At 37.2% G+C, this 23,461-nt stretch overlaps 3 protein-coding genes across 3 annotated transcripts in view; all 3 read right to left on the bottom strand.

The window, feature by feature from the left end:
• Positions 1 to 23,461, bottom strand: part of LOC134823252 (THO complex subunit 2-like) — a 40,786-nt gene that overhangs the window by 3,390 nt on the left and 13,935 nt on the right. The window contains exons 2-3 of the mRNA XM_063834647.1: positions 962 to 1,081; positions 463 to 659 (exon numbers count right to left, since the gene is read on the bottom strand). Coding sequence (XP_063690717.1) covers positions 463 to 659; positions 962 to 1,072 — 308 coding nt within the window. The 5' untranslated portion in view covers positions 1,073 to 1,081. The remainder of the gene's footprint in view (positions 1 to 462; positions 660 to 961; positions 1,082 to 23,461) is intronic.
• On the bottom strand, positions 1,586 to 3,177 carry LOC134822918 (non-structural maintenance of chromosomes element 1 homolog). Its single transcript, XM_063834194.1, has 2 exons — positions 3,062 to 3,177; positions 1,586 to 2,897 (listed from the first exon to the last, which is right to left on the bottom strand). Exons 1-2 carry the CDS (start codon positions 3,171 to 3,173, stop codon positions 2,305 to 2,307), a joined length of 705 nt encoding a protein of 234 aa, XP_063690264.1. The 5' UTR covers positions 3,174 to 3,177; the 3' UTR covers positions 1,586 to 2,304.
• LOC134823358 (reactive oxygen species modulator 1-like) lies at positions 3,569 to 4,201 on the bottom strand. Its single transcript, XM_063834788.1, has 2 exons — positions 4,074 to 4,201; positions 3,569 to 3,853 (listed from the first exon to the last, which is right to left on the bottom strand). The coding sequence occupies exons 1-2, from the start codon at positions 4,196 to 4,198 to the stop codon at positions 3,745 to 3,747; spliced, it is 234 nt and encodes a 77-aa protein (XP_063690858.1). The 5' UTR covers positions 4,199 to 4,201; the 3' UTR covers positions 3,569 to 3,744.

Raw genomic sequence — 23,461 nt, 5'->3', positions numbered from 1 at the left:
GAGGGTATCACGTGGTTTAGCGGGTATCACGTGGTTTAGCGGGTATCACGTGGTTTAGAGGGTATCACGTGGTTTAGCGGGTATCACGTGGTTTAGAGGGTTTTACGTGGTTAAGCGCTTTAGAGGGTATCACGTGGTTTAGAGCTTTAGAGGGTATCACGTGGTTTAGCGGGTATCACGTGGTTTAGAGGGTATCACGTGGTTTAGCGGGTATCACGTGGTTTAGAGGGTATCACGTGGTTTAGCGAGTATCACGTGGTTTAATAGTATGGGGGATGAAAAATGCAAATTTTATACAACTCTAATGTGAGATAGTCAAATGCATTGACGTAAATTTACAGGGAAAAATCGTTAGGCTGTGTTCAAGTGCTGGTAAATAAAACGCCGTTTCAAACAAAAACTCAAGTATTCAAGCTTTACGAGAACTTGCACAAAACCAGCAGCACAGTTTCTCTAACTAACTTTGTGTTGAACTGTTTGCTGTTGCTGATAAGCTTTACCCGCTCCAGAGTGTCATATTCCAGCCGCTCTTTAAGGATGTCGTGTTTGATGTGTTTTGTAACGGACTCCAACACCTTGATAAATATCTCGCGATCCTTAACGTCCTCCTTGGTGGCGGATTCTATGTCCAGCACGGCAAACATGTCAACAAGGTCGGTCTGTGAAGCAGAGAATGGTGTAATGATTATTGATTACGAATATTTAGAATAGTTTAAATTTTTAAATGATAGACAGATAAAAAGGTGGATGTAACTGTGGGTAATTGGTCGGCACGTGATCTTTATTTTCACTTAAAAACAATCAAGTTGAAGAGGCCGAGAGCTCTGAAACTGAAAAGGATAGCCAATTTCCGTAATCATAGTACTGGCCATCTCAAGGTTCTAACAAATTATAAACACGTGATAAGACCACGTGATAAGACCACGTGATAAGACCACGTGATAAGACCACGTGACATTACCTGTTGCTCAACATTAGTTGCGTTACTCCGGACGAAAGTGATCACTTCGTCCACCTTTATCTTCTCCTCGTAACAATCATGGAACATTCGATACAACTTCTTCGTATCCATCCTCCCGAGCTATGGTTAAGGGTTTAGTTAAGGGTTTAGTGCCAAGGTAATAACTAGTAACCATAATAATATTACTACATATCTGCATTGGGCACCGTAGTTTGGATTGTAAAGAACCGTAAAGAAATGAATATAAAGAATCGACTGTAAAAGAATCTGATGTTTTCTAGAATTTACTAAGCGATGATCAGTATTTTAGTTATCTTTAGGTAGCTCTATTTAAATTAAATTAAAATTTGTTTACAATTAATACCTTACTCGGGAATATTATGACTGGGATAAAGTGGTGGGTTTTGGAAAATTCCGCCATATTTTTCCCGGTCATTAATTTTCCCAGTCATAAATTAACCCGCTATAATGTTCCCGAGTAAGGTAAACTAATAGTAATACATTTTGATGCTTGGTGGGTTTTGGAACATTCCGCCATATTTTTCCCGGTCATTAATTTTCCCAGTCATAAATTAACCCGCTATAATATTCCCGAGTAAGGTAGTCGTAAAATAGGCATATATGATTAAATTGGAACACACCCAATTAAACACTGCACATGTAAAATTATAAAGCACTTGCGAATTGTAAAGTACCCAAAGTAATACACAATTTGATTACCAATGGTTACGAATTAAAATTAACATAACATAACATTTGGATACTTAGTGCTAGCGACTGCTCGCTCGCGCTGTTCACTGACCATTATAAAGCTGCAGTATGTAAATTACTGAGCTGCTTTTAAAGACTCAAAACAAAATGTGGACAGCTATTTAAAATAACGAAATATAACTATTATTTTATTATATGAAACAAATCCGCCTTTTATGGTGATAACAAATGAAATAAAGACTAATGAACCTTACATGAGAACAAGTGCTAATTAAACCAAAAAAACAATTTAAGGCACTGATCATTTACACCTAGCACAATTAAACAATTTAAGGCACTGATCATTTACACCTAGCACAATTAAACTGAATAAATATTATTATTTTCACGTCAAAAAATGTTAAAATAACGTCGATAAAAATGCCGACATGCCTGGGAAAGGGTAATGGGTCTTGCAAATGGTAGTGATTATAGAAAACTTTTAAAATGGTAAAAAAACTTTCTGCTTTCTTGATCACCCATTGTGAAGTAAACAAAATAACAAATTTGAAATAAATCAAAAGTTTAAAAATCTAAAAATGTAACACCCTGTCACGTTATCTGCATACCTTAACGAGCACCACTCTCACACTTTACGACCACTCAGCTTTGCAGCTTGGACACCTCAGCTGATCCAAACTTGCTGCAAGTTTCGTCTTACAGTGGAAGTGGAACTTGGTATTACAATCTTCACACCTTGTACCGTAGATGCAGATAGTTCTACACAAGCTACAGCTCGTTACATGCTCACCATAAGCTGACTGAATGTACTGTCCTAGCTCAATGAGTGCCCGGGGACCTAGCAAGAATGAATTGTTACTGCGGTCCTCAATAAGCCACCGCTCACTGCACCACCCACGCAACAGAGCCTTGGCGTGGACATAGGTCATCTTTTTCTGTTCAGGAAGACTATTACATAGAGTCAGAGAATCTGTGCTCTGGACACAGCCCTCGTCCGATAATATCATCTGTTCGATTATTTTACGGAAGTACGCAAAGTCTAGGGGTGCATAGTTGGAGCAGAGTTTAGAGATCTCGTCCTCTTGGTTGTTAACAAAGCAGTAATATTTAGTGCCGCTGTTCTCGCAGGTTCCTTTTCTTATCTCCAGAAACAAAGCTGATAGTTGTGAGTTTATTCTGGTTATGTGGTCTTGTAGTTGAGTCTGGGTGTTGGGGTTGTTCAAACCTGTGAGATTTAGTCATTTCAATCAAAATATAGAGTTTTAAACTATAAATGTGCAAATTAAATGAAATATGGGAGTAAAAATCTTAAAGATCTTCATACAGTAAGAAACAGACAGTGGTATAACTGAAGTTTCTTTTAAACAACAAAACCTAACCCTATGTAACCTGCAAGTTCGAAGCACTTGATCAATAGTTCGTGTGCTTCTCTCTCGGATACTATCCTCCTTGCAGCTAGGGTTTGAAGGAACATGTGGTGCTCCATGTCTAGTCTTGTCATGTTGTTTACTATTGGTGGGATAAAAGTCTTCAAATTTGCGTTTGTTATTAAACAGTTATTATAATACTGGATGTAATGTGCCTGCTTACTGACAATGTCAAACAGGTGAAATCAAGCATCAGTAGAAGTTTGAAAAATCACGTGTTAACTTATGATTGAAAAGTTTGACATGTGAATGTGTCATTGATCATGTAATTGGAGGGTGCTACTTTGACCGGGTTTTGACTCTTGTATTTTTGTAATATATACCCATTAATACTTAATTTAGTTATATTATATGATACTTCTTAGAAGCATTCTGGGAAATGGTTATCTTACGGTATACTGGTATTTAAAAATATTTCCAGCACTCTTTCGCTTAAAGATTGGAGACATTGGAGAAAGTGAAACTTAAGTTCAAAAACCTGACTATAAATAAATTAATAAAAGACATTTACAAAATTTAGAAGCCTAAGTTCCCTTGAAAATCATTGAACAGTTTTTGTGACATACATTTATTAAGCAGGAGTAATCAAATCGATTTAGACTTGTCTGTGGAAAATTAAAAGAATACGAAGAATTTTTGAAAATTTTAGCATCTGATTGCTGATCCAATAGCGAGGAACGTCCCAAAGGTGCCTCCTGATTGCAACATTGTTGAGCCCAACTCATTGATAAGCTTCTTGCCTCTTAGACCACCCCTGAACAAGATCTGCTATTACATTTCAGGATATCAATATAATATATAATAGTAAGAAGTAGAATTTAAATAAAATTAAATATAAAGGCTTATTCTTATCAGGATTTCATGAAGCTTCAGATTGGTACATTCAATAGTGAATATCTTCACCATAACTATGACTGTTATAAAACACTAGTTTATATTTAGAAAAACAGGTATTCAGTGAATTTTCAGCTAACCTGATACCAACAAAGCTACCAAACATGAGTCCCACTCCACAACCCAGTGCAGCGCCCATCATGGCACCAGTTTTCACCTTGGTCCAGCAGGAAACTTGGATTGCAGCTGACTGGTGCTGAGCCATCACCTAAACCAATTAAAACTTACTTCAGAGGTTATGAAAGATCTTGTTTTGATTTTATAATAAAACTGACTTGAAGAAGTTCACAGATTTTATTTTATTTTTAATTGAGTAATACAAATAAATACATAGACATGTACAAACTTTCATATTCATTATAAAAACAATTTAGTTAGCTCTTGTATCTTTGCACAACCAAGCAAAATTTAGGATTAAATTGGAGGTACCCCACCTTTCATATTTTCAATTTTATAATGCCCACTTGCACTTGGCAAAATTTTCAAGAGATTGCTCTTCAATCGTCATTCATTTCATCTAGAAAATATATCTCTGACAGATTTTGAAACCCTGGATTTCTTAGCACGAAGAGACATATATATTAGTTTTATATTTGCTTTACGCCATTCTTCTGTGTATGTGTTAAAGTTGTCTTTATTTGACAAGAGATATGTCCTGTAGAATTCCTCCATGATTCGCTCAATCTCTTGTTCATCTTCTATGTCGTTTTCTTCAATCTGGTATATTAGATATATATGTTTTTGCAGTGACAAAATTCAAATAATATTGTAAAAAATACATTAGGTTTTAAGTAAGCCATATGTGATGGCTACAGATTTAAAATTACTGTATAGAAAATCCATAAGATTTCCTATCACAGTCCACTTGTGTGTACTTCAACGAACCTCATCAAGCAATCGCTGCTTTATGCTAGAATAAGAAAAGTTCTGTTTTTGCCAGTGCCTGTGATTCCACTCATGCAGCTCTGTAGCGTACAGTCTCAATGACATTTCCTCTGCCGTCTCATCTTGTCTCTTACCATACCTGATAGAGTGATATACAGCTGATTGACAAACACATAGTGGTAAATTAAATCAATGAATTCAAATACTTCTAAATAAATTTAAATAAATTATTAGATCTTTAATTTCATCAGATTCAAAAATTCACAATACAATACCTGATTCGTCTGATATTCGATACTCTGTCAGCTGGGCTTACGTAATCACAGTCTTTTCTTAGTTCAGTATCAACTTGCAATTTAGCAGCAGAAGGTATTTGCTTAGCAAATGTGTTGTGTAATCGTACAACAATTTGCCTTTTCATGTCATATTCTGACTTCTGGGTTGAAGGTAAGTTGTGAGATTAAGTATGACTTTAGTTACCCAATTGACAGGAACATAACTTGCAGCTAGCTAAATCAGAATAATGTTACAATTCCTTTCTTTTAACACTGAATGTTTTTGATCTTGACAGCAACCATCTGATAATGATAGTGAAAAATGTTACATTCAATAAAATCATATGTGACCTAATTGGCAGAGCACAGCACTTTGGTAACGAAAATGGTCGATTGCTATCAAATTTTTTGGTAACAAAAAAAAGAAATGTCAAACAGTATATATATACAATAAATTAAATCAAATTAGTCAGAATCTTTATATTTTTATCAATTTCCCTAAACAAATATCAAGTTCTGCACGGAATATCCAATCAATGTAGGTTTAGTACCAAGAATTATGTCAATAATCAATAAATACACATAATGGAATAAGGTTGAAAGGGATGAACAAAACATAAATTTCATTAACAGCTTTTCCCCTGACATCTTAAACGGCTATAAAGACACTCCGAAGTAGAGAGAAGCGAGGTCTTGTTAGATTAAAATACCTATCACATGAGCATATTACTCCATGTTTTGTCCCATATTTTGGTTGCCACCCTCGTTATGACTAAGGTGCAGCTTGGTCCTGAATTTCCTATTGTCAAGACAAGGGGTTTAAATGACCCTTTCCACTACCATACAACAAATTACTTGAGAATTTTAACATCCAAGTCCATTATTGCTACGATTGATTGATAAAATTTGCTGTTTTCTTAAAACTTCTAGTTTTTTATGCTGGTGACTATTACAAGGACTTAATAAATTGAATGATGGTACGTACACATTATGCAATGATTAATGTTAGGATACAAATTGATGTCAGCAGATTTTAATTAGGCTTTTTAAGTCTTTAGAATTTCACTGCAAGTGTTTCATTAGTCGATACACACTGATTACAAAATCCAAATTTGTATTATTGGGCTCATCAAAAGACAAAACCCATTTATTAATTGGTGCCTCGGATTTTGAAAACATGACCTGATGTTTAACTGCCAATACTGATAAAAGGTCTTTCCGGGCAGTAAAGTGAAATTGTTGATATAATAGTGTAATCGATCACATCGCTTGGGGTAGGACGTAGGTACCTTTACAAATCCAAAATGCCAATGATCGATCTTTTACCTCATCCTGTGCCGCATTCAACGGTCGCACACTGCTGCAAGCGAAAGAGCTTTGGTTAGAGTAAGGCCTTAACGTACTACGTGACGCGTTTGTTTCGAATTTCGGCTTACTTGGCAGCGCTCAACCTTGTAGCGCGATGCACTACTGGGTCGCGCCGCGCATCAAATAATTCTTCCCGCACACTTTGGTAGATCGGCGAGATGCACCACTGTGCCTCACCGAGCTGTGAAGGATTGACATCGTGAATCAACGCTCAACCTATCATTCCGCCGAATCTCTATTCTACTATGTTTATGAACATAATAGCTTGTGTCCCTAATTAACGGGTGATACTCGTAAAATATTTGTTCCATATACAGGACCGTCGACGAGTCCAACTCGGCAAGCGTTTTGGTTGGTTGACGATGTCAACCCATCGAGATCGTTGCTCTGCGAAGCAGAGCAACGATTGACGATGCGAAGCAAGAATGCTAGTTCGCGCGGCGCGTCGAAGCGGCGAAGTCCTCCAAGCGTTTTGGTAGGTTGTAAACCTACAAGGTCCCTAAGTAATTTTCGCGGTGGGCGCGCGCCACTGTAAGGCTCTGGTAAGATCAAAATCAATATTGATTGACGATGTCAACCCATTCACCATTGAGATCGTTGCTCGACGTTCAACGATCAACGATGCGAAGCAAGAATGCTAGTTCGCGCGGCGCGTCGAAGCGGCGAAGTCCTCCAAAATCAATATTACATGCGTGATTAAAAATTGAAAATTGTTCACGTTTAAATAATTAATCAACGGAAGGACTAGCGCGGGGGAAATAACGCACTTAAACAAACTTTGTATGTTTATAAAATAACTTACCGCTTTATAAAACTAATCAAACGACTTTAATGATTCCAGAAAATTTTACTAACTGCATTTAGCTAGTTTATAGTAAATACACACGATCGCAGAATAGAGGAGCACAATTGGGTTTCTTGTTCTGCGACTGTGTTTCCTCGGTGGGCCGACAGGTTTTTGTTGTGTAGTAGTGCTGGGGGAAAAAAAGAAAAAAAAACGCTTTAACTATCAATTATGAGTACAAATTTTTTCCTTTTCACCCTTTTGAAAAAAGGCAATAGTGAAAGGTTACGAATGGAGGTTTTTGCAGAAAAACGTGGATTTTGGAGATAGCAGTAGGCGGGTCTGAATATGATGTCATTCCGTCTGTTACCATGCAACGAAAAAGTTGCGCGCGCGCGAGGATTGCTTGCGGAGATGTGATGTATAGATAGCCTGTGATCTATGAATGCGCGGCGCGACTGTGTTTTAATGTATATGATGCATGTAATGTATAATATTACTATTAGGTAATACGCCCAATTAGTACGTGGCACGCATAGTGTTAGTAAGGGGAAAAGTGGCATTCCGTTGGATTTGAATGTTCACAAGGATTTCTCAACGGAATATGGTAGTTAGGACCCCTACGAACATAATTAGACTTGTTGCCAATTTTGTATCTCAACAGAAACACCACTTTTACCACTTTTTACCACCTTTGTACCACCTTTCTGGTTTGCCAAATATCTTTAGTTGTGAACGTCGTAGAAGGCTGCAAATTAACCTAGAATGTTTATCTTATCAAGGAGTAAAACTTTTGTATGAAAAATTTTGACATTTGACAATCAGCTAATTGGATAATTACCAATTAGTTAATCACCAAAAAAAGTGAAAATTTTTTATTGGCTCAAAATGATCGAAATCGTTTGAAACACGGAGAAATGTAGTTTTTAGAAAAACTTCAAAAATTGTTCACTTAAAAATTTTTTTCGAGACTTGGAAAAAAGTTTGAAAATTTTAAAATATTTTTTCCGCCAAAAGTGATCAAATTGCATGAAACGTGGATAAAAATGCTTTGCAGAAAAACTTCGAAGATTTTTAGATTGGGGAATACTAAAATCATCAATATTTGAAGTTGGAGTTCAGTAAATCTCGACATATTTGATATTTTAGTAATTAGGAATAGCTTAGCGGAAAGGGCTGAACCTGAAAAAGGTTAACCACACAATATTAGAGTTTCATAACTAATTACAATACAGCTTTATCAAATTCCACATAAAGAAACAGCACAAAAGGACCATTTAAGATCGAACCGATTTTACCTGCTGTACTATCATTTTATTGATTTCAATGATCAAAACCTCTGTACCGTCAATCTTGCCAATCTATACCGGGTATCTGAATGTACCGGACCTCTTATTTACCTCTATAATTAGACCCAGTTATGCAAGAAATGCGATTTCTCACAGGGATTTCTTTTAACTGTGCACTTTTTGTCACTCTCGCAAGAGGCCCGGTATTATATAGGGGGGTATAGGAAGAGAGTGTAAATATACCTTTCATTATCCATTGTGGCTTTTTTTGTATTGTGAATGCGCATGCCGCTTCGTTTGCTATGCCAGATACCTCAAATAACCCCCCTATCTCATTGCCAGGGTCGGGATAGAGCTGGAGATGATTGGTTGGTTGGGAACTGGGTTTTACTACCCCAGTTAATGTTTACTAAAATAGATATTGAACAGCAATTTAATAAGATAAAAATCGTACCAGCGTACTTTAAAAATCTGTATGATTCCTGAAATTAAAAGTAGCTATGACCATTAAGAGTTAAATATATTGTTTATATTCCCCATCATGGACTAGTGGCTCAACAAAACTGCGTCGGAAATTAAAGCTCAGCTAAAGCCTGAAGACTATTCAGTCTTGTATAGAAAATAACTACAGCTACCAGTATGTCCCTCACAAACATGGTCCAAAACATATCAAAACAGCACACGAAACACACACTCAAAAAATGTTGTCAACCGTTGCTTTCATCGGCACAATAAATTTGCCCGTCCTTTATATAAAACTTTTTGGTCGGTTCTGCAAGTGCCCGCTTCTTCATGTCCTGTACCAGATCTTTCCGGAGCTTCCTCTGTTCGACAGACCGATCAGGGCTCAAGAAAACTGTCTTAAACTTCTCACTCTGCCGCAGGTTCCTGGCATTCCTCAGAATCTGATCAACGATGAGCGAGTTTGAGGTGATAACTTTAACTGGTCGCGTTGAGTCAACCGTTTTCTTTTTTCCTATTCTCTGAGCCTCTACTTTTGGCTTTATGCCAATAGTTTCCAGAACTTCACTGACTTGAGATTCGAGCTTCTCTTCTTTTTCCTCAGGCAGACCGAAGATAAGAAGGTTCCTGCTGCGGTCCTCCTCTGCAACAATAGTCTTGACTACAGACGTCAATGCTTCCGGGCTGATTACTGGAGACTGTGCTGGCCAACTTTGAACGACAGAGCTGTAAGATTGGAACTCCGCTTTCACTGAATCAGCAACTGAACTTGACACAGTTTTCTTCATCGCTTCAAGTTGCTCAGTCTTGCAAGCTGATAGCTCGGCCTGAACACTGATAACCTGCTCTTGCTTCTCAATTAACTGACCCTGAAGTCTGGTCAACACATTCTTATACGTTTCAACGGTCTCCATAAGATAGTTCGTATACTCAAAAGATCGACCACACACATCGACAATCTCCGGCTTATTCAGTCTGTTGAAGTTCTTAGCGTCCGCAATGTCCTTTAACTTTCCGTACGGCTTGCCAAATTTCTTCAGAGTCTCTTTGCTCCAGGTGAACATCTCATTCCACATGTAATTGATACTTTCCAAGTCCAAATCTGCCATCGTAAAGATCAGCACAACAAGCTAGCAGCGCAGTAGCGGTGCAATTATCAAGAGATAAGCAGTGCGATAACGAGAGCTAACAATTTTAAAACGGCAGTGAGAGTGTATTTCGACTAAATGGCATCGAGAGGTTGCTAGAAATAGCTAGATTTAGAGTAAACTGGTGGTAGCTGGGTGGTGCTAGCATGGATGTAGCAGAACGTAGCTACACGGGGTTTCATTGGAGTTGGTTATTTTAATGGCCAAAGAGTGCCGGAACTAAAGTTACTTAAGATTGCAGTTGAGGGGCAGTGTAAACCACGGTGTAGTCAGGGACACAGAGCTACAGTGCAGGAGTACTGCAAAAGAACAGTGCAAGTGATACAGTCTGCAACAGTAAAACGCCGAAGAAGGAGATAAGATTGTGACTGCAGAGGAGGAGAGGAGCTGGAACCTGATTGTGTTTGGGTTGAAAGAAGAGGAGGAAGAAGAGTGTCCTGCTTTGGTAACTGCATTTTTGGAAGAGGTGGAGTGAGAACTTATTTTCAAGCGACAAGGGTGGGTTGAAAGCAACCAGGTACAGCTATCCGACCTATTAAGATCACCGTCCTGAGCTTAACAGCCTTTCATCAGAATCTGATGAAAACAGAGAGACTGACCCACCCTTTTTAGATCCAACGAAACCCTTTATATAAATCGACTTTACCGCATGAATTACTTCATGGTATCTTCTTATCAAGGCTACAGACCTTGCCGTACCGGATTTATTGATCAAAGTGAGTCTCTTTAGCCCTCTTCTTCTTTAGAGCTTTAGGTTAGTGATCAAACTCTTCGCAACTCGCTCTTCACTGGATCTATCAGGACAGATTCACATCTTTTTAGGTCTCAACCAGCCTTAGTTTTCCTGTTTTCATCATGTAGTACGTTCTGCTACCTCCATTTTAGCACCACCCAGCTTCCATCAGTTCACTCTAAGTCTAGCTTCGTCGGCGTTTTACTGTTGCAGACTGTATCACTTGCACTGTTCTTTTGCAGTACTCCTGCACTGTAGCTCTGTGTCCCTGACTACACCGTGGTTTACACTGCCCCTCAACTGCAATCTTAAGTAACTTTAGTTCCGGCACTCTTTGGCCATTAAAATAACCAACTCCAATGAAACCCCGTGTAGCTACGTTCTGCTACATCCATGCTAGCACCACCCAGCTACCACCAGTTTACTCTAAATCTAGCTATTTCTAGCAACCTCTCGATGCTATCTCCAGCTCTATCCCGACCCTGGCAATGAGATAGGGGGGTTATTTGAGGTATCTGGCATAGCAAACGAAGCGGCATGCGCATTCACAATACAAAAAAAGCCACAGTGGATAATGAAAGGTATATTTACACTCTCTTCCTATACCCCCTATAATACCGGGCCTCTTGCGAGAGTGACAAAAAGTGCACAGTTAAAAGAAATCCCTGTGAGAAATCGCATTTCTTGCATAACTGGGTCTAATTATAGAGGTAAATAAGAGGTCCGGTACATTCAGATACCCGGTATAGATTGGCAAGATTGACGGTACAGAGGTTTTGATCATTGAAATCAATAAAATGATAGTACAGCAGGTAAAATCGGTTCGATCTTAAATGGTCCTTTTGTGCTGTTTCTTTATGTGGAATTTGATAAAGCTGTATTGTAATTAGTTATGAAACTCTAATATTGTGTGGTTAACCTTTTTCAGGTTCAGCCCTTTCCGCTAAGCTATTCCTAATTACTAAAATATCAAATATGTCGAGATTTACTGAACTCCAACTTCAAATATTGATGATTTTAGTATTCCCCAATCTAAAAATCTTCGAAGTTTTTCTGCAAAGCATTTTTATCCACGTTTCATGCAATTCGATCACTTTTGGCGGAAAAAATATTTTAAAATTTTCAAACTTTTTTCCAAGTCTCGAAAAAAATTTTTAAGTGAACAATTTTTGAAGTTTTTCTAAAAACTACATTTCTCCGTGTTTCAAACGATTTCGATCATTTTGAGCCAATAAAAAATTTTCACTTTTTTTGGTGATTAACTAATTGGTAATTATCCAATTAGCTGATTGTCAAATGTCAAAATTTTTCATACAAAAGTTTTACTCCTTGATAAGATAAACATTCTAGGTTAATTTGCAGCCTTCTACGACGTTCACAACTAAAGATATTTGGCAAACCAGAAAGGTGGTACAAAGGTGGTAAAAAGTGGTAAAAGTGGTGTTTCTGTTGAGATACAAAATTGGCAACAAGTCTAATTATGTTCGTAGGGGTCCTAACTACCATATTCCGTTAAGAAATCCTTGTGAACATTCAAATCCAACGGAACCCTTAAATCGACCAATTTTCCCCTTACTATGTATTGATGTGTACACGAGTATAGTTTACCTTTGCTGATAATTTCTTGAATTACAGATACAAGTTAAGTTCTACGGCAATTGAACTGAATTTCAAGTGTTTCCCGTATTTGATGCATAATTTATCAATATTATTATCATGAAGATTGAAGTGAGCTGATTGGAGCTTATACTTAAATTTATAGTAAATGTGAAATGGAAATGTAGCGTCCGCCAAAACAAAACAACGGGCGCAATTCTTGTTAATTTTTGACCTTAGTGCTGTCAAGGACATATATATTGTGATTGATTGATCTAATGATATATTTGATAATATTGTGATTGATTGATCTAATGATATCATTGATAATACATTCTAACAATTAACTTATACAGGATGTTATCTGTATCTGGAATCAGTGTGTATCATTTGTAAAAGACCATTGTAACCAACTGACATTAACATCCTCTCGTTATAAAGTAAAGATGGCACAAACTCCAATACCACACCTAACAGTGGGACAGTCGGTGAGAGAATGGAGGAGGAGATACCTGGCTGCTACAGCGACGCTGACAGAGGCTCAGAAGAAGAGCATGATACCGGCTTATGTATTCAGCAGCTATGTTCTCTTAGCCGAAACTGCGATCAAAGAAGATACCCTAGAAAAAGCACTTAGTCTTTTAGAAGAATTGATAGATGGGACAGTGGGAAGAGTGTCAAGTGTGAATGAGTTTTGGGACCTGAAGCCGGCATCAAGATCATATACAGACATAGTCAGTTATTTCTTCTTACTGCAAAGCGAAGCAGATATAGCCAAAATAACACCTGACATGCTACTGCTGAAGTACTTGAAAGTCATACCAGATGGAGAGCAAATCTATGATGACAATGCTGACAAATTCAAAGCGGACATGGCTGCAGCAGCAGTGGTGGACATTTTCAAGATTGCGAAAGATAAATTGACTACCCTAAAGAAAAGCACAAGTACACCTCAAATCATCAAGAAAGAGAAAGAAGATTTTGATGTATTTGTTGCAGATGAAATGCCAAGATGGGCAGAAGAACTGAGAGAGGGTTTGCACAATGTTCAAGGGATGCTGGGAATGTTTCAAGAAGAGGACGACCAAAACAATGATGGTGAGGACGAACAGATTGTTATGTACAACAAACCCAACTCACAAGCTGATGGATATAATGGCAAAGACAGAAAATGTTGGATATGCCTAGAAAACGGTCACTATGCCAACCGATGCAGCAAAAGAAAATGTGTTCGTTGTGGCAAAGAAGGACATCATGAGAAAAAATGCTATGTTAAATTGACCGAAAACAATAGCTCCAATAGCTCTAGCTCCAGCTCCAGAGGATATAATAGCCCCAGCCCCAGCTTGAGAAGGTCGAATAGCTCAAGTTCCAGAAGTCCTAGTAGCCCCAACTACTTCAAGTTGCCAAAGAAGAACAATTTATGACTATATGGCATCATCTCAGTGAACAATGTTGAGAGGGACGTGGACATACTATTTGACAGCGGAGCAGGGATATCAGTGATGAGTAAGGAACTGTTTCCTGAATTAGTATCCACCAAGTCCCATAAGGTTTATGGGATTGGAGGTGTTGAATATGCTGGAGAACCAGTTGAATGCAGGATTCTTATCAGTTCAACTTGGGAGACAAAGCATCTGGTCAAACCTCTGCCAATTCCTGACAGGGAGAATTTGTTGATTTTGGGCAGAGACTTTTTGCAACATTTTGGAACCACTGAATTTGACTGGACAAATCAGAGAGTGAGAATTGGAGAAGACTGGGTTTTCATGGTCTCCGAAGATCATACCAAAGATATCACCAGTATCATCAACAGATGTAAGATTGGTCAAGACCTGGCTGAAAATCAGAAAGAAAGCATCAAATCGTTGTTAGAAGATTTTTGCCAAGTTTTTGTCAAAAACAGCAAAGCTCCAAAGTTGTGCACCACTGAACTTCATCGTATCTTTAGTAGAGACGACCGTGTTAGTAAAGACAAGGTACGTAGAATTCCTGACAAATGGAAAAATGAAGTTAATCAACAAGTGATTGAGATGTTAAATAATGGAATTATCCGCCCTTCTAAATCTCCATACAATAGTAACCCTCTTCTCGTCACTAAACAGGACAATACTAAACGATTTGTCATAGATTTCCGTAATTTGAATAAGAATACGATCCAAGATTCTTATCCCCTGCCTGACGTGAATGATATGATTGATGCTTGTTTGAACTGTAACTACTTTACCCAACTAGACCTCGCTTCAGGTTACTGGTGTTTGGAGGTACATGAAGATGATAAAAAGAAAACTTCATTCAGCGTGCCTAATGGTAAATATGAATTCAATCGTATGCCTTTTGGACTTAAAAATAGCCAAGCAACTTTCCAAAGGAATATGGATAAAATGATCAATGATCTTAAAGAGAGAGATATTGATGGAGTTGGAGCATTTAGTGATAATGTTTTCATATTTTCAGAAACATTCGAAGAACACCTCTATGCACTAACTGCAGTGTTAGAAGAGGTAGAGAGGTACAACCTGTCATTGAAACCCGAGAAGTGTGAATTTGGATTCAAAGAAATAGACTTCCTAGGATTTCATATCAGACACAATGAAGTGTTACCCAGAAAAGACAATGTTCAAAAGTTGATTGACTTCCCGATCCCTCAAACTAAAAAGCAGGTTCAAAGACTTTTAGGTATTGGTAACTTCAACAGACGTTTTGTCCCCAAATATGCAGAGATAACAAAACCTTTAACCATGATTCTATCAGATAAAGAGAAGTTTGTCTGGGGTAATAAGCAGCAACAAGCTCTAGATCAATTGATAGACAGTCTCACCAAAGCACCAGCACTAGGGTTACCAGATTTCTCAAAATGTTTCTACATTCAATCAGATGCATCAGAAATCTCAGTGGGAGGAGTCTTGTTTCAGAAAGATGATAAAGGCCGGAATATCACGCTAGGATATCATTCCAAAACCCTACAGAAATGTCAGAGAAACTGGAAGGTAACAGAATTGGAGCTATTTGCTATCAAAGAGTGCTCAAGAAAGTGGGATGTGTATTGCTCAGGCAAAGTAATATTTATTACTGACCACGAGCCGTTGAAATTCATCCGTAATCACCAAGACAACAGAGGAAAGATTGTTAGATGGTTGTTAGAGCTTGAATCAATTGATTACAATATTGAGTACATTAAAGGAGAAGATAACGAGATTGCTGATGCCCTAAGTAGAGTAGAAATCAGAGAAAATCCTGTAAGCACAGAAGCGGATGGAGACGAGTATATCTATCATACTGATGATAAAACTGACTCAAAATACTGTGATATTGAAAAGATTAAAAAGTTTCAAAAGGAGGATAAAGCACTGCGATTTGTAGTGAAAAAGCTTGAAGAACAAAAGAAAATAAATAAAGGTCCGTTCAGGAACATCAGGTTTCTCCACATTGAAGATGATGTACTGAAAAGAGGAGAAAGAATTGTCATCCCAGAAAAGCTACAAAGAGAAGTTGTAGATGAACTGCATGGACAATATCACTCAGGAGCAGAAAACACAGTGATTATGGTGAAGTCAAGATTTTGGTGGAGACGGATGACGAGCCAAATCGAAAACTGGGTACGTGACTGCCAATCCTGTGCTGCCTGTAAAAGACAAAAAACTCCTAAAGCGGAACTAATAATTACACCTGCAGTTCCAAATCCAAGAGAATCGATCAGCATAGACGTGGCAAGTATGCCAATATCCCCACGAGGAAAGTGCTGTTTCCTTTTAATTGTAGACTTAGCTACAAGATTCATCTCAGTAGCAGCACTCAGTAATCAGAAAGCTGAAACTCTGAAACAGGCATTGTGGGACAAGTGGCTGTCTATATTTAGCATCCCAATAAAGCTGAGATCAGATCAAGGAGCAAACGTCAACGGCAATGTGATCAATAATTTATGCGATTACTTGGGAATTGCCAAAGAGAAATCTTCCCCATATCACCCAGAGGAAAATGGTCTAGCTGAAAGATCAATCGGATCTGTTAAATCCTTAGTTAGTGTAATATGCGAAAGCAGGAAGATATCCGTACATGATTGGGATCTTATCATCTACGAAGCAGTATTGGCCCACAACAATACAGTGAATAAATCTTTGAAATATTCACCATTCCTTTGTATGTTTGCTGACCATGCTCAATTACCTGTTGATAATTACATGGGTTTAAAAGAACATGACAAACAGAAGTTGAGTGGGAAGATCATCATGCAGAATGCTGGCATCAACTTACAGGAAATAAATAAAATAAATAAATAAATAAAGTCAATTTTTACAGCACAGCAATATATATCTAAATATCATTTCCTCTGTAATCATAATGTATAAAAGAAGGAAGCAAAAATCCAGTATAAAGAGCAGCATGACAAAAAAGCTGTTATAAACACATACTCAGTTAATCAAGAGGTGATGATGAAACGTAACTACGGAGCCAATCCTAAAATAGCTGCCAACTGGAAAAGAGGACCGTACACAATTGACAAAAAGATGGGACCTTCAACCTATGCTATTAAAGGACCTAAAGGTGGTATAAAAGTCTATCATCACAACAATCTAATGCCAATACATGAACAACACGAAGCATCTAAAACCGCAAGCTATAATATGACAACGGAGCCCCAAGAAGAATTGATTGAATCTACTCCTATTATGCCTCAAATTAACTCTGAGCAGAACTTAGACGAAGATTTAGCATCTCGAGCAGATCCCAATGAAGTATCACCTTTAACTAGAGCTCTGAAATTGCCTTTCAACAAAGTACAAGTGGATATGACTGCATTTAGAAACAAGGTTATGAATATTCCACAAGAAGATATGGCAGCTTTTAGTGAAAACATCTCGCACCCTACTTCTCCGACTATTCAACACTCTGCTTCTCCGACTATTCAACACCCTACTTCTCCAACTACTCAACACCCCGCTTCTCCGACTACTCAACACTCTGCTTCTCCGACTATTCAACACGCTGCTTCTCCAGATACTCCACCACCTACTTCAGAAAGTACAGTTCGCTCGTCAGGTAGAATTGTGTGTAAACCAACTTTTTATGGAGTTGATGAACAAAAACAAACTGATTTCTATGATGAGAGATAAATTTAAAGTTGTATCAACTTTTAACTAATATTTATTAGATGCATTTAATGACAACTTTGATACATTTTTAACCTGATTTTAAATTTATATTGAGCTTTCAGAATTACGTGATGTTTTGTAAAACTTACGTGACATAGAAATAACGGTTTTTCTACAGCTAGATTTTAGATCTTACGCTTAAGAAAAGTACATTTTTTTAGCATTTAAAGCCGCGCATCAAAAACGCGCATTTTATCACGCGACTTTATCGCTAAATATTTTTTTTTAAGGGGGAGTAATGTCAAGGACATATATATTGTGATTGATTGATCTAATGATATATTTGATAATATTGTGATTGATTGATCTAATGATATCATTGATAATACATTCTAACAATTAACTTATACAGGATGTTATCTGTATCTGGAATCAGTGTGTATCATTTGTAAAAGACCATTGTAACCAACTGACAGTGCCACAGTTTCTGTGGTAAAAACAAATTTATAGTTAAACGTTATATATTGTAGAAGAGCATGATTTACTCACATCACTAAGCATCTGGATGGATAATTTATAGCACACAAATAAAGATAAACTGACCTTTAAACATGACCACCAGCTATACCACGTAACCATAGCTCCGAAATAAATAAATTGCTCTACATAGAAACATCTGGCCTGATCCTATCACATTGTGGTCCCCAGGGGTTCGGTAAAGCCCTTACAGGCAACTGGGCCCTTTTACCAGCCACAATAAAATTGGTCATGCCAGTACTGTCATAAACGGCTTTTTCTAAATCGCTCGCCCAAACCGTAATAACAATCTCAACTTTTGCGCGTCTCCTAAATGCGCGTTAGTTATCTGTGATAATTTTAGCACCGGCGAACCACATGGTCTGGACTAGCAAAGTTCACTCAAAACGTTCCGCGCCCGCGGATAAGTCAATATTTGTGGTTTTCAGAGACCAGATATTGCCATTTTGGATCATAAAAAAGGCTTGATAGGTCTATAGATATCATATCAGAACTATTTATCAGTAATGATCAAATTTATATCTAGTAGATGAATTTTGTGAGACAATCAGGAACGAAAGAAGACAGCGTTTTCTAAGCCAAGTATGACACAAGAATAGGCCATTCTACAAAACAAATAAAATGTTTTACAGAAAATGGGACCATTAAATCTTCTTGGTACCTATTTTACCATTTGCTATCAGTTCAGAACAATAATCGAACTTCTTGTCATAATTATGCATGAATCTATTTATACACTTATGTTCGACCTATAGAATTTCTAGACAAATCGGTAATTTTTATAAGCATTATCATTTAACAGTTAACACCCTTAAATAGGGCGTGGCACTTTTTTCATCATGCAATTTAGTTTGGGTTTGTTAACGCATCTTTATTATTAGTTTAAGAGAAGTGAAGATATATTCATTTATCAAGGACAAATTGACATTAACAAATGTAACAAGATGTTAGCAAATTTTAGCAACGATTGAGCTCAAAAAAATAATAATGTATCCCCGAAAGCAAATCCATTAACACGAAAGACATTAACATTAATTCGACCAAAACGGGGGTAACTCGTGGGAAGTGCATTGTGTGTTCAATTAAGAGGAAATCTAACTTTAATCATGATATTAATTCTGCCCCGTGAGAAATGAAAACTTGTTTTAAATCTGACGATTTTTCTCGGTCGAATTTTATCAATTCCAAAACAACTAAAGCACGCAAAGTGTAAAGACGTACATATCTATATTATATTTTAAACTTGACGAAATTTCCCCGGCAACGGGGACATAGAAGAAAAAACACCGAAAATCGACCTCAAAATGACCCTCTGGTGATGCCAAACCCAGCTCGCAAATGAAGTTGAAACCTCGCCATTTTTAGCAGGGTTGTAGAAAAAGGATAGGAATAGGCTATAGCATTCTTAGAATTTTGATTTAGGCTTTAGATTTTTTATAATTAACGTCGGAAGTGAGGTAAAATAACCGTTAGAATAATGTCGTTGTTTTAGCAAAGGTTTACTGCGCTGTTGCGTAGCAACGTTAAAATGCACGTGCGCGAGCAAAAACATCTTAACTACGCGCGTTGTTATGCTGTATGCTACGTCATAATTTCAAAACTAGCTCACATTTACGCTCACGCTATGACTTATATTCATAACTTTGGTTGTGATTGGCATTTTTTGATGCGGTAAAAAGTATCGTTTTGGGAATCCGAATACTAACAACGCTGTCGCCATTGTTAAATAAATTCCATTATGTCTACTGTATAACAGAGCTGTATGATGAAGAAAAATTAAAACATAACTGATTTTTAAGATTTCCTCGAACAAAGCTTTCGACTAGCGGGTTTCTAGTATTATATATAAGGAAGAACGAGCACTCCTGATAGTCAAACCAATTTTGCAATTTATCCAATGCGAAAATGCGCGTTAGCAGTTGAATGAAAAAAGTTTGGGCGAGCGATTTAGTGAGCGCGGTCATAAACTGTAACCAACTATTTAAAAATTAAATATCATTTTGCTAAATTTTAAATTTTAAGTCATAGATCAATCTTCTCAATTTTAAAATTTTTAAGAATTATATTAATTACCCTAACTGTGATGTAGTGGCATTTCATACTTAACTAAATTTCAACTTTGAAAGTAAATAGATTATTAGTGACAACAAAATTATAGTTTAAGACATCCATTCTGCATTGTGTTTCCAATATTAGAATTTATGATATGTATTGATTGAATAATTGGTAATAAATTTAACTTTTGTTTTATTAACTTTTGTTTTATTAAAAACACGCGCTGAGTTGGACTTGTCGATGGTCTTTGAAACAAATATTTTACAATTATCATGTCACAGCCCATTAAGTTATATTAAAACAAATATGATATGCGCACGCGGCGCGCAAAATTAAATGACGACGTCCTCTAAGGTTAATGCAATTTCTAAAACCCAATGTATTTTTATTAAATTTAAAGGCACATATTAATTTAAACTAATTATTAAATATTTAGATTCACATTTTATTTAATAACTATTTTAAATAATTAAAATCATTTTTGTATCACGTCGTGACCCCACGATTGTTTTACTATAGTGCATAGTGAAGTTTCACTATAATAGAGTTTTTACGATACACAGGGCATATATTGACGGATGTTCCTCGTCTAAATTTCTTCGAAGCAGCGCGCGCTTCTTTCTTCTCGATGGCACGTGCTACGAAGTAGCGCGCGCCGGGCCAGACCATAAACAATGGTCATGGGCATATAGCACACAAAATAAATTTATTTGTAGGTTTCTTGAATTGCTCTAAGTCTAACCAAAGCAAAAGCCCTGATCTCGCTAAATCGCTCGCAGTAGCGCGCGGTCGCGCGGTTTATTTGTGTATATTGAATTTGAATAAATAATTTACTATTTTCATTTTAGCACACAAAAGACAAAAAAATATACTAATTATACATCATGTTACATATAAATCATGTTTTTCTTTATTATTTATAACATAATTGGTTTCTCTCAATTCTTACTAATACTTGTAGGTTTACAACCTACAACCAGGACGCGCGCCGAGTTGGACTCGTCGACGGTCCTGGAACAGATGTTTTACGAGTATCACCCGTTAAGGGGGGGGGGGGGGGGGGGGTTCACCCTGATTTTTTCGTGAAACTTGATTTCGAGATAGCAGTTGACCAACAAACTAGGACCAGTGACCGAACTTTTCAGGGGGTCCCGGACCCCAACTGCCAAACGGTGCCCGCGGGGCAGTCACGCCCATATTTGGTCCAAATTAGGCCCAATTTAGCCAAATACCCTGAACATGCCCAAAATCTAGATTTTATCGATTTTGGCCCATATATTAGTCAAATATCAATATTTTTGAATGAAACTAACTTTATATGGAAGGTAAGCCTATACTACACATTATCTATGATTATCAGTTGCGGCTCATGGAAGTTGGGGGATCATCTTGGAGCTGGAGAGCGTCCAGAGGCGGTTTACCCGTCTGATTGACGAGGTGGGTACTCTTCCATACAGTCGTCGACTGGAAATCCTCAATTGAACAACGCTGGCAGAGCGGCGAATACGTGGGGACCTCATTGAATCTTTTAAAATGATAAGTGGTTTGGCCAATTACGGAGCTGGTTTGTTCAGTATGAGCAGATCTGGTCTTAATGTGGTATCAAACAGTAGATGCAGTAAAAGTAGCAGTAAAATGAAGAAAGTCCACAGTTCTTTTCTTCCGGAGAGGGTGAGACCATATTGGAACAAACTCCCCTCGGATGTCAAGAATTGTGGGACTGTGTTAAGTTTTAAAATAAGATTAGAGGCTTTCAAAAAAGAGACTATTTTAAACAGATCTGTAAATGATAGTCATTTTTGGTATGTTTCGGACGAAGTATTAGGAAAGATCGAGGGATTAAATTATGCTACTAATAAAGAGAAGCACAATGAATATCTTGTGTGTAATCCTCATGTTGCTAAAAAACGCTTTATCAACTTATATAGTAGTGGAAAGTATGTAAATTAGATTCATTTTAACTTGGTTGTTTAGGCCAATATATTTAAGATAATTTTTAAACTTTAGTAGATATACTTTTGATGATGTGTGATGATGTTTGTGTCATTATATTTTGATTTGATTTGATTTGATTTGATTTTAGCTCAGTATCTACCTAACTGTGGATTCTGTGTTCAAATAATCGCAAAAAATGAACAAAATTGCCCATATCTCGGTTCGTTATATTTGCAAAACTGATTTCGCTCAAAACAATAGAACTCAATAGGGTTTTAATATTTTTACATGAAATTTTCAGAATCAACGTAGAATCGCATTTCGACCTTAAGTTTTGGGACAGAATTTTGAGTTAGGCCTTTAAAAACATTTGGCGGCCAAATTCTGAATTTCGCATTGCAAATTTTGCAAATATAACGAACTGAGATATGGGCAATTTTGTTCATTTTTTGCGATTATTTGAACACAGAATCCACAGTTAGGTAGATACTGAGCTGATAATCATAGATAATGTGTAGTATAGGCTTACCTTCCATATAAAGTTGGTTTCATTCAAAAATATTGATATTTGACCAATTTATGGGCCAAAATCGATAAAATTTGGTGCGTATGCCCAAATATGGTCATATGGTTTTTTGCTCATAACTCAGTCATTTTTTGTCCAATCTTGATGAAAAATCTGGATTTTGGGCATGTTCAGGGTATTTTGCTAAATTTGGCCTAATTTGGACCAAATATGGGCGTGGCTGCCCCGCGAGCACCGTTTGGCGGTTGGTGTCCGGGACCCCCTCAAAAGTTTGGTCACCGGTCCTAGTTTGTTGGTCAACTACTATCTCGAAACCAAGTTTCACAAAAAAAACAGGGTGAACCCCCCCCCCCCCCCCTTAAACTAATACTTTATTTGAAATAACCTCAAAATAAATTCATTAACATACGGGTATTTGCCTCACAGAATGGCCAAAAAAAGGAAGGTCTCTCAAAGTCACAAAACACACTTTATTCCAGTTTTTATCTCATAAGAAGCTAAGTTGACACTCATATTTTTCTTCCCGGGGGTTCATTTAATCTCATAACCATTTTTTCTTTGAGAAAAATTGGCCGGAAAATCTTCCTCCAAAAAAACATGCCTCACAGAATGGCCAAATCTGAATTTCTATAATTTTGTTGATGGAGATACTTTTTAAATTTCTATCACCACACGTTCTTAGAAAACCTATTAAGAAATGGGGTAATAACCTAAAACTCACGAAAAAACTGAGCTGTGAAAAATTATTTCACAAAAAAGAAAAAATGCCTGACAAAATGGCA

The sequence above is a fragment of the Bolinopsis microptera genome, chromosome 11, assembly GCF_026151205.1.
Source record: "Bolinopsis microptera isolate Bmic1 chromosome 11, MBARI_Bmic_1.0, whole genome shotgun sequence".
NCBI lineage: Eukaryota > Metazoa > Ctenophora > Tentaculata > Lobata > Bolinopsidae > Bolinopsis > Bolinopsis microptera.
The sequence above is the reverse complement of the archived record's forward strand: the minus strand, read 5'-3'. Positions and strand labels throughout refer to the sequence as shown.

Bases quoted from the DNA above. Each gene is read 5' to 3' on its own strand.
- LOC134822918 (XM_063834194.1), bottom strand. From the start codon at position 3,173: ATGACAAGACTAGACATGGAGCACCACATGTTCCTTCAAACCCTAGCT. The intron at 2,898-3,061 runs GTTACATAGGGT...TAAATCTCACAG, and splicing joins CAAGTGCTTCGAACTTGCAG to GTTTGAACAACCCCAACACC.
- LOC134823358 (XM_063834788.1), bottom strand. From the start codon at position 4,198: ATGGCTCAGCACCAGTCAGCTGCAATCCAAGTTTCCTGCTGGACCAAG. The intron at 3,854-4,073 runs GTTAGCTGAAAA...GATCTTGTTCAG, and splicing joins GGTAGCTTTGTTGGTATCAG to GGGTGGTCTAAGAGGCAAGA.